The sequence below is a fragment of the Procambarus clarkii genome, chromosome 6 (assembly GCF_040958095.1).
Source record: "Procambarus clarkii isolate CNS0578487 chromosome 6, FALCON_Pclarkii_2.0, whole genome shotgun sequence".
Classification (NCBI taxonomy): Eukaryota; Metazoa; Arthropoda; class Malacostraca; order Decapoda; family Cambaridae; genus Procambarus; species Procambarus clarkii.
In genome coordinates, this window is record NC_091155.1 from 30,136,340 (window position 1) to 30,147,248 (window position 10,909).

At 47.3% G+C, this 10,909-nt stretch overlaps 2 protein-coding genes across 2 annotated transcripts; both read right to left on the minus strand.

Annotated features, from left to right (window-relative positions):
* Window positions 1–492: 492 nt before the first annotated feature.
* On the minus strand, window positions 493–4,896 carry LOC138355758 (mucin-22-like). The gene is made up of 3 exons (XM_069311182.1): window positions 4,779–4,896; window positions 2,785–3,537; window positions 493–629 (listed from the first exon to the last, which is right to left on the minus strand). Exons 1-3 carry the CDS (start codon window positions 4,894–4,896, stop codon window positions 493–495), a joined length of 1,008 nt encoding a protein of 335 aa, XP_069167283.1.
* Window positions 4,897–4,940: 44 nt separating this feature from the next.
* LOC123753813 (TRIO and F-actin-binding protein-like) lies at window positions 4,941–5,927 on the minus strand. Its single transcript, XM_045735770.2, has one exon. The coding sequence runs from the start codon at window positions 5,925–5,927 to the stop codon at window positions 4,941–4,943; it is 987 nt and encodes a 328-aa protein (XP_045591726.2).
* Between the last annotated feature and the right edge of the window lie 4,982 nt (window positions 5,928–10,909).

The following is a 10,909-nucleotide window of genomic DNA, read 5'->3' on the forward strand; positions in this document are numbered from 1 at the left end:
CAAGAGAGGGACCAGATGCTGGGGAGTGTTGTGGTCCCCTGGAGGCTCTGTCTGGTCCCACAAGAGAGGGACCAGATGCTGAGGAGTGTTGTGGTCCCCTGGAGGCTCTGCCTGGTCCCACAAGAGAGGGACCAGATGCTGGGGAGTGTTGTGGTCCCCTGGAGGCTCGGCCTGGTCCCACAAGAGAGGGACCAGATGCTGGGGAGTGTTGTGGTCCCTCTGGAGGCTCTGCCTGGTCCCACGAGAGAGGGACCAGATGCTGGGGAGTGTTGTGGCCCCTCTGGAGGTCCTCATTTATGTCTCATGAGTTGGATAAGGTGAGAGAGCGGGTGACGGAGGCTCGTAAGGTCTTCAGCAGCGACACACCAGCTAGCAAGGAGAGTGCCTCGAGGCGGCCAGATAATATCCGGAGAGCCGCTGGATTAAGGTGGTGACCCTCTCCAGAAGGTTTACTGGTGCTCGCGGCAGTTTTACTCCGGTTTAAGTGAAGGTTTAAGGCGAGGTAAGTTTTATGTGACATTGAGCGCTCCTCACAGCCGAGGAGAAAGTGGAGGACACTCGCAGCATCTCATCGTCGCCAGATGAGATGAAGATGACACGGAAGATGATAGTGAGCGAGAAGCAGGAGCCTGTTGCGTGATGTCTACTCATTTCAGTTCATTTCTTGAAGTTACCTGTTCTTGGGGAGTCCCCATACTCACCCTTCCTCCCTCACCCAACATGCCCAATCACCCTCACCCGTCAGCATGTCTGGCGTCACACGGGTGCAGGCCGGAAAATGACCAGGAACCGGACATGGTGTCGACTTGTTCCATAAACCTGCGTTTTCATTAGGAAAATACATGCTATCTGGCAACTGTGATAGCCACCCCCCACACAGCAACTGTGATAGCCTGCTCAGCTCACCACACAAACTTATACACATCAAAATAGTGTATTATCATCTTGCCTGGGCTGTCATGGCGCCTATTGAGGCCATAGTTAATGCTGGGAATAGCACTAGAGCCATATTTATTGCCCGGATATTATCTGCCTCTAGCCAGCTTGTTGTGGTGTGGGGCTTACGACCTCTCAAGGGGGTATTACGCCACCACAAGAGCTTACTAACCAAGCATTTATGCTCGTCTCTAACGAAACCTGTACATCTTTGCTCAATCATGGCGGCTTTATTGGTATTTATGAAACATTTTATGAACTCTGAAGTACAGTGAGGTGCTTTGTAACTTCGGTGAAAAGGTTTCGAGTCACACAAGTGGTGTAATAAGACCAGACTCAGATGGAAGATGTACAGGTTTCGTAATGCGACACGTAAATACCTGATGAGTCCTGACCCTGGCTGGACTAGATTGACTGATTGATGAAGATTGATGCCACAACAATGGGTGGCACGGGCATGAATAGCCCAAAGGTGGTAGATATTTTGAAGTGAATGAGATCTTTGGTCGTGAATACCTGGACTAGAATGTTGTTGTTTTAGGTTCAGCCACATGGAACAAAATGTTGCAAGTAGCACGGGCTATGGTGAGCCCGTAGTGGACTTACCTGGCACAGGAGCGAGGCTGTTACGGCTGGATTAGACTTATTGATTGAAGAAGATTAAGCCGACACGCCCCTGGAACATTATCTAACACAGTGCACAGTTACAAACCCAATACAAATTTCAACTTAGATTCAACAGAGTAGAAGAAGTTGTTAAACACATGAGACAAAATCTTACTGAAGCGACCATACGAGTCATAAATACTCATACTCCGCCCAAGTAAAACAGAAACAAGCAACACTTAGTGGGCCAGCCAGAGGCTTAGGGCCCACGCAGGAATATCCCTGCAAAAAAAAAAAAAATCACGGGCATGAATAGCCCGTAATCTGGATAAGAAAAAACTGAGTGTATATACGTATCCCAGGTGAGATACACCATGGGTTACGGTACACCATGAAGCCCGGTACACCAAGGGGGGGGGTTACACCAGGTGGGGGGGGGGTTTACCAGGGGGGGGGGGGGGAAGGGGACACAAGCAGGCAGAGCCATTTATCATTCAAGGAGAGAGTCTGTATGTTATTCACCTAAGAACTCTGTCAAAATACTCTACGTATAAAATACCCAATTCTAGACTTCATGTAAAAATACGTCAGCCAATATTTCTTAAAAGGAAAGAGGGTACTGGAGCCGACACCGACCAGCCTATCACAGTCACCCACCACCTATGTCTCATCTTGCAAAGTTGGGTGAAATACAACGAGACAGAAAAATTATATTTCCTAGATTATGATTTAAATGAAATCAACACAATTGTCAATGCAAGAAATACAGAAGCAAAATAAAGTGACCACCCCTTAAGTAAGTTTCCGTTTTCTTTATCCAATACACACACTAAAAACTACTCAGGCTGTGCAATTAATTATATTGTATAACAATAGTTTAATTGTGGAGGTAATTAGCAGAGTCGTTCAGGCGTCAGAGATAACAGCATCACTCCCTCAGATGTGATCTCTGTGAGGCTCCATCACAGTGCAAAGTCAATACGTTATTGCTCAAAGTGAAGCCTCCAGTAATGGTAGTGGTGGTTGTGAAGCCTCCAGTAATGGTAGTGGTGGTTGTGAAGCCTCCAGTAATGGTAGTGGTTGTTGTGAAGCCTCCAGTAATGGTAGTGGTGGTTGTGAAGCCTCCAGTGATGGTAATGGTGGTTGTGAAGCCTCCAGTGATGGTAGTGGTGGTTGTGAAGCCTCCAGTGATGGTAGTGGTGGTTGTGAAGCCTCCAGTAATGGTAGTGGTGGTTGTGAAGCCTCCAGTAATGGTAGTGGTGGTTGTGAAGCCTCCAGTAATGGTAGTGGTGGTTGTGAAGCCTCCAGTAATGGTAATGGTGGTTGTGAAGCCTCCAGTAATGGTAGTGATGGTTATGAAGCCTCCAGTAGTGGTAGTGATGGTTGTGAAGCCTCCAGTAATGGTAGTGGTGGTTGTGAAGCCTCCAGTAATGGTAGTGGTTGTTGTGAAACCTCCAGTGATGGTAGTGGTTGTTGTGAAGCCTCCAGTAATGGTAGTGATGGTTGTGAAGCCTCCAGTGATGGTAGTGGTTGTTGTGAAGCCTCCAGTAATGGTAGTGGTGGTTGTGAAGCCTCCAGTAATGGTAGTGGTGGTTGTGAAGCCTCCAGTAATGGTAGTGGTTGTTGTGAAACCTCCAGTAATGGTAGTGGTGGTTGTGAAGCCTCCAGTAATGGTAGTGGTGGTTGTGAAGCCTCCAGTAATGGTAGTGGTGGTTGTGAAGCCTTCAGTAATGGTGGTTGTGAAGCCTCCAGTAATGGTAGTGGTTGTTGTGAAGCCTCCAGTAATGGTAGTGATGGTTGTGAAGCCTCCAGTAATGGTAGTGGTGGTTGTGAAGCCTCCAGTAATGGTAGTGATGGTTGTGAAGCCTCCAGTAATGGTAGTGATGGTTGTGAAGCCTCCAGTAATGGTAGTGATGGTTGTGAAGCCTCCAGTAATGGTAGTGATGGTTGTGAAGCCTCCAGTAATGGTAGTGATGGTTGTGAAGCCTCCAGATACTATTATTTATTACAGTACAATTATTGAGGAAAATCAGTAGGAACCTTAAGGAGGAGGATTCGAACTCTGACACTCACTACTCCCAAGCTAGCACCCTAGAACACCAAGTGAGCTCAGGTTCGAATCTTCCCCACGGCTCTTACTGATTGTCTCATTGATACATTACGTTAATGTGATGTCACTGTGTGTTGTTTTAATAGCCCATAGCCATCACAGTCAGGCTGATCCGCTAACTGTTGCTCAAACCTCTCCAGTTGTCTCTTGAAAGCTTCAGTTAATTGTTAGTAGTTGATTGATAGGTCGTGGGCCGCTTACACTGTGTTCTCTAACTGCTTATTAGAACAGAACTTTTTCCTGGGATATAAGAACATAAGAATGAAGGTAACTGCAGTAGAACTGCAGTAGGCCCATACGAGGCAGCTCCTATTTATAGCCACCCAATCTCATTGATATATATGTCTAACCTACGTTTGAAACAATCAAGGGATCCTACGTCTATTATTTTACGCGGTAATTGGTTCCACAAATCAACAATTCTGTTACCGAACCAGTATTTACCCAGGACTTTCCTAAATCTAATCTTATCCAATTTATACCCGTTGTTTCGTGTTCTGTCTTGAATTGATACTTTTAATACCTTATTTAATACCCGTATGTCTTAGAGTTCCCACCATGTCTCACGCTCCAGATATGTTGCAATTGAACTGTGCAGGTTCGGAACCCGATCATCCAGTATTTATCACGTGTAAATTACGAGATAATTCGTTATTTATCACGTGTAAATTACGAGATAATTCGTTATTTATCACGTGTAAATTACGAGATAATTCGTTATTTATCACGTGTAAATTACGAGATAATTCGTTATTTATCACGTGTAAATTACGAAATAATTCGTTATTTATCACGTGTAAATTACGAGATAATTCGTTATTTATCACGTGTAAATTACGAGATAATTCGTTATTTATCACGTGTAAATTACGAGATAATTCGAACACTCCGTGTTCTTTACAAGAAGTACAGTTTAATTGCTTGTCGAGTGGTTCCAATTGTTCAAGTGCTTCACAACATGTTTCTACCCCGTGAATCTTCTTTCTGCCGCGTTCAGAAATATTTGGGGGAGGATTTTCCACAAAGCCATTTCCTTGTTTTTCACTCCATCTATATCGTTCTGTGTCTCACTCGTAAATATCTGGGTATTACAGGTCACGGTTTTCCTTTCAAGCGAAGTTTTTACACGCGTCTGGGCGGACGGGGGGCATCGCCACGCTTTCCAAAACGCCAGTTTTCCCTTTTCCTGTATAAATTTTAAGCATTTCCCGGGATGTAACTGCATATTCCCCCGCGTCCTGCATGTTGGCAGGGATCCGTGTTTACATATGTATGCTTGCTTGGTGGCTCACACTCTGCTGCGTCCTGTCATGTTGCTGACGTTCCTGCTTGATCTGTCAGTCATGTTGACTCTTCTGTTTGATCTGTCAGTCATGTTGACTCTTCTGTTTGATCTGTCAGTCATGTTGACTCTTCTGTTTGATCTGTCAGTCATGTTGTCTCTTCTGTTTGATCCGTCAGTCATGTTGACTCTTCTGTTTGATCTGTCAGTCATGTTGACTCTTCTGTTTGATCTGTCAGTCATGTTGACTCTTCTGTTTGATCTGTCAGTCATGTTGTCTCTTCTGTTTGATCTGTCAGTCATGTTGACTCTTCTGTTTGATCTGTCAGTCATGTTGACTCTACTGTTTGATCTGTCAGTTATGGTGACTCTACTGTTTGATCTGTCAGTCATGTTGACTCTTCTGTTTGATCTGTCAGTCATGTTAACTCTACTGTTTGATCTGTCAGTCATGTTGTCTCTTCTGTTTGATCTGTCAGTCATGGTGACTCTACTGTTTGATCTGTCAGTCATGTTGACTCTTCTGTTTGATCTGTCAGTCATGTTGACTCTTCTGTTTGATCTGTCAGTCATGTTGACTCTTCTGTTTGATCTGTCAGTCATGTTGACTCTTCTGTTTGATCTGTCAGTCATGTTGACTCTTCTGTTTGATCTGTCAGTCATGTTGACTCTTCTGTTTGATCTGTCAGTCATGTTGACTCTTCTGTTTGATCTGTCAGTCGCGTTGACTCTTCTGTTTGATCTGTCAGTCATGTTGACTCTTCTGTTTGATCTGTCAGTCATGTTGACTCTTCTGTTTGATCTGTCAGTCATGTTGACTCTTCTGTTTGATCTGTCAGTCATGTTGACTCTTCTGTTTGATCTGTCAGTCATGTTGACTCTTCTGTTTGATCTGTCAGTCATGTTGACTCTTCTGTTTGATCTGTCAGTCGCGTTGACTCTTCTGTTTGATCTGTCAGTCATGTTGACTCTTCTGTTTGATCTGTCAGTCATGTTAACTCTACTGTTTAATGTCATATATTCTATCCTGCTAGAAGTTAAATTATATATGAAAGAGTCCACTGTCTTACAATCTCTGGACGTCTCCCACAATTCTTAGACTCCAAGCCTTCCCTACCCCCTATCCAATGCCCTCCCAGCGGCGCCCCATCACAAACACCCATTAAATGCTGCTTAATGGCTCGTAATGGTGGTAGGAGCTGTTAAACTCTCCGGTAAAGTAACTAAGAACAAAGTTGTGTGTGTGTGGGACTCTCCTAGTCTGGATAATACAGCTGGTGGCACTGATAGATAGGGTGGCACTGTTACACTGAGCGAGGGTGACAGTGCCTTATTAATGGCAAACAACCCATCTGGTCTAAGACAGTGCCACACCTGATCGGCGACAGTACCATCATCTGTTCTAAGACAGTGTCCCATTTCATTTAAGACAGTGCCCCAACTGACCTAAGACAGTGCCCCATCTGACCTAAGACAGTGCCCTATCTGACCTAAGACAGTGCCCCATCTGACCTAAGACAGTGCCCCATCTGACCTAAGACAGTGCCCCATCTGACCTAAGACAGTGCCCTATCTGACCTAAGACAGTGCCCCATCTGACCTAAGACAGTGCCCCATCTGACCTAAGACAGTGCCCCATCTGACCTAAGACAGTCCCCCATCTGACCTAAGACAGTGCCCCATCTGACCTAAGACAGTGCCCCATCTGACCTAAGACAGTGCCCCATCTGACCTAAGAAAGTAAGTAATTATCAAAAGAAGGCACCAAGCCGGGAAGGCTATGTAGCACCACCAAATGTGCGGAATAATCAGAGGGCGCTAAATATCACCAAGGATGCCAATACGAGAACAGATACGCATAAGGCGAACCATATCAAAAGTATCCGATTCACCAAGAATTCTATGGAGGGACAAGTGACCGTGAGGGGCGGTCGGGAAACAAGACACACGCTCGTCCTTGGAAGTCAGGACATTCAACAAGGATATGCACGACCTTAAGAGGGACAATACAATTTGGACAATAAGGAGCAGGGCGGCGCGCTCCATTAGGTGACGGTGAATTAGGCGTGTATGGCCAATACGTAACCTAGCCAGAGCCGTTTCCCATCGCCGGTTACGGTGGTAGGAGGAACGAGGACACACTTCCTTGAAGAGTACGCAGTTTGTTACCAGTAACAGAAGACTAACAATCCTGCTATCGGGTAAGGATGGAGGAATGAATAACTGGGTAAAAGTCGGAATAAGGAATACCTTATTCAACTGACTTAAATTTATTGGAAATAAGAAACAGCTGACCTAAGACAGTGCACCATCTTGTAAAGTATCGGAAATGAAATGGAAAGAAATGAAAAAATAAGGAGTGGGCCGGAGGTAAGGGAGTAGAGAGGTGTGAGGGAGGTAGAGAGGTGTGAGGGAGGTAGAGAGGTGTGAGGGAGGTAGAGAGGTGTGAGGGAGGTAGAGAGGTGTGAGGGAGATGTGAGGAAAGAGTGGTCAGGGAAAAGTGAGAGTTAGGATGAGAGGGAGAGGCTGACAACAAGGAGGAGATCAGAAGAGCAGAAAGTAATAGTGCTAGAATAGTAGAAAGATAGAAAGGTTAAAGAATGAAAGTTGCTGCCACCATCCATTCAAGTTAGTTAACTATAAGACAAGGAATGGAACTTGTCTGTACTTTAAGCTGTTATCTAATGTTAACATGTATCAACTGGAACCATGTCCTTGTGCATGCAAGAATCTTTAAGTCAGTAAGCTCACAGGGCTCCCCACTCTAGCTTTCAAAATAAGAAGATTTAGGGAACAGCATTAGTCAATCAAAAATGTACTTAACATTAGATCTTCACTTATATGGATGTCATAATTCAAACAGTTAAACTTTATGTTCACTATGTCAAGATTAATATACAAGGTGAGTCACCACACAAGAATGTGAGGATACTACAGGGCTGACTGCCCCTGAAAATCATACAACACCTTAAGTTGGAAACACACCAAATTTGTGACCTTAAAGTTCAACTCACCAAAGTCTTTGAGCCTAAGTTTGGTAGAGAAGGCGGGGGGGGGGGGCTACGATTGACAGATTGAGTCCCCCCCCTCTGGCCTAGGGAAGCCAGTCTGGTGGCTGGAACCACTTGACAAGCGATCTCTCTCTCTCATTCCTGCTCAATGTCAGTCCATCTCTCCAAATGTACAGTTCCCTGGGTATTTATGGGGAATCCGGGAGCTAAGTCCCGTCAACCAGTAAGATAGCCTCAGGCTCTCTACCTAAAGTCGTAGACAGCGGCTCGTTTGATGGAAAGACACCACCGACCGTCTGCAATTATCGGCTTGTCAGAAAGCAAGGTTAATTCACACAATCTGACCTGTTGCAATCAATACTCTAGAGGAATGACTTAATTGCTAAGGCCAGACAATCTGGCGCCTTCAAATATCCAGTATGACTGACTCTTGTTCTATGTGAAATATTAACTAAACACCCTCTTATGGTGTTACAATCTGACCTAAGACAGTGCACCATCTGACTTAAAACAGTGCCCCATCTGACCTAAGACTGTGCCCCACCTCATCTGAGACAGTGTCCCATCAAGGATAGTGCCCTACTAAAAACCGTGCTTCACTGATCAGACAGTGCCCCTATCAAACACAGTGCCACGTTAAAGACAGTGCCCTTTCGGAGGCAGTGCTTCAAACTAGACAATGGCCATTCAGAGACAGTACCTCAATTAAAGACTGCGTAAGGTACAGTATCCTAAGTAAGGTACTGTGCCCCATCACTGGCCGCGGCCCATCGACGGCAGTGCCCCATCAATGACAGTGCCCCATCTAAAACAGTGCACCATCAGAGAGAGAGAATGCCCCATCACGAATCGAGCCCCAGCTGATCTAAAACAGTGCCTCATGTTATTAAACACAGACCCCCGCATCAAAGTGTCTCATCTCATCTAAAACAGTGTCCGCATCAAAAGATAAAAGATAGTGCCAGTCTAAGACAGTGTCCCATCAATCATAGTGTCCCCTCAAGGAGTGTACTTCACCAAAGACAAGGCCCAATCTAAGACATTGCCCAACCTGATCACAGAAAACGGGACATGGACAACTGAGCGACAGTGTTGCCACACCAGGCAGACGACCTTCTCGGCCTGCAAGGACAGTGCCAAACTTTCCTCATCTTCTCAAGAGCATCGCAAAATCACTCTCCTGAGGAAAGGCCGTTCGTGCTTGCTGAGAGAGAATTCAGAAAAACCAAATACATGATCTCAGGGTGGAGGAAATAGCGCTCAGTCGTGAGCTCGTTGTTGTGTGTTGAGAGAGAGTACTTTTTGTTGAGCTCCTGGTGCTTGTGTTGGTATAAATGTCGGCCACACGTGTGAGGGAGAGAGCTGGGGTGTGAGGGAGAGAGCTGGGGTGTGAGGGAGAGAGCTGAGGTGTGAGGGAGAGATGTGATGGAGAAGGAGTAAAAGAATTTAGAGGCTGACTGCCACATAGTACACAGTATTAAGACAGTATTAAACCGCCTCGTTAGAATTATATTCATAATTACTAGTTCCGTATTTGACGTTTGGTCAAGTCTGGTCACCGACGCTAACAGTCCAGGAACATAACTGCCATTAGAGGTCAGAGTCTCCACCGTACAGTAGTAATGTGGATTGACGTTTTCGCCTGAAGGTGGTGTGGGTGTCTCTACCCTCCCTGCTGTTCCTGGTGGTGGGGACGTGGCGTGTTTTGTGATGGGCGGCCTTATTCCCGCTGTCGTGCGGTTAAACTCCGTCGGATTGGAGTTTACTGGCCGTGCTGGTTACCCGCTGGTGGACGTGGTGTTGAGTGACATGCTTCGTGTCCCGGTTGGGGACGTATATGGCATTGAGCTGGTAACTGCTCACCGTGTTGTTATCAAGTTTGTGGGTGAGGCGGTGTACCGTGCTTTCTTACGGAGGTACGAGGGACGTACGTTGCAGTTACAGGACGGCACCGGGTCTGTGACCATTTCAGACCGTAGTGGTGCTGTGACGTATGTCAGTGTTCATGGCGCCCCCATGGAGTTTCCTGAGACTCTCCTCCGGCGATTCTTCCAGAGGTACGACTCCGGAGTCAGTGTGCGGATGAACTCACTGTCGTCTGGCACGTATTCGGGTGTGAAGACAAACGTTCGGACCCTCGGGATGCGACTGAGGTCGGACATACCGTGCTCTGTCCGGCTGTTGGGGTACTACGTGCGTGTGTTTTATGTCCGGCAACCCCGTACTTGCTTCCGGTGTGGCTTGTTGGGGCATCAGGCTGCCGGGTGTACTGCTGATCCGGTCGCTCCTGTGAACTTGTTCCGTGAGGAGGATTTCCCGCCGCTCCCTCTGGAGGAGGACTCCGGGGGTGAGGAGGTGAGCGTCCCGTTCGCTGCTGCAGCTTCCCCGGCGGCGCCTGCTGTTCCTCCGGTTGTTGCCGTCCCTCCTCCGGTTCTTGAGGTCCCGTCGGTTGGTCTGCCCGATCCTGTCGCTGTCCCAGCTGCTCCCGTGGGCCTTCCTGGAGCTCCCTGTGTGACGTCGCTGTCTTCTCCCTCGTCTTCTGATGCTGCGCCTGGCCCTGTGTCCGTGACTCGGGTCCCGGATGTGCTGGGTGCTGGGGTGGCTGCGGAGCCTCCTGCTGTGTGTGGCCCGGTTCCCCCTGTGGTTGAGGCTGCTGCCGTCCTGGCGTCGGCTCCTTCGGCTCGTGATACCCGTGTTTCTGGGTCACTTACCGGCTCGGACGATATCCGGCCGGTGCCCAAACGTTCCCGGCGTTCGTCTTCTTCCTGGGCCGACGTTGGTGACTTCAGTGACTGTGGGGCTTCGGGTGTTGACAGTGTGGATACGGATGCGTCGATGTCTCCGCGGTTCATGGTGGCGGAGGTCCATGTGCCTGCCGGTGCTGGTGCCTGTGTCTCGGACGTGCCTTCGGTTCTTTCTCCGCCGGGGGACTCTCCACAGTGCGGGGTGGTGGCTTCCACTGCC

Bases quoted from the DNA above. Each gene is read 5' to 3' on its own strand.
- LOC138355758 (XM_069311182.1), bottom strand. From the start codon at position 4,896: ATGCAGGACGCGGGGGAATATGCAGTTACATCCCGGGAAATGCTTAAA. The intron at 3,538-4,778 runs GTAAAAACTTCG...AATAAATAATAG, and splicing joins CCCCGTCCGCCCAGACGCGT to TATCTGGAGGCTTCACAACC. The intron at 630-2,784 runs GCTTCACAACCA...ATCACGCAACAG, and splicing joins CACCACTACCATTACTGGAG to GCTCCTGCTTCTCGCTCACT.
- LOC123753813 (XM_045735770.2), bottom strand. From the start codon at position 5,927: ATGACTGACAGATCAAACAGAAGAGTCAACATGACTGACAGATCAAAC.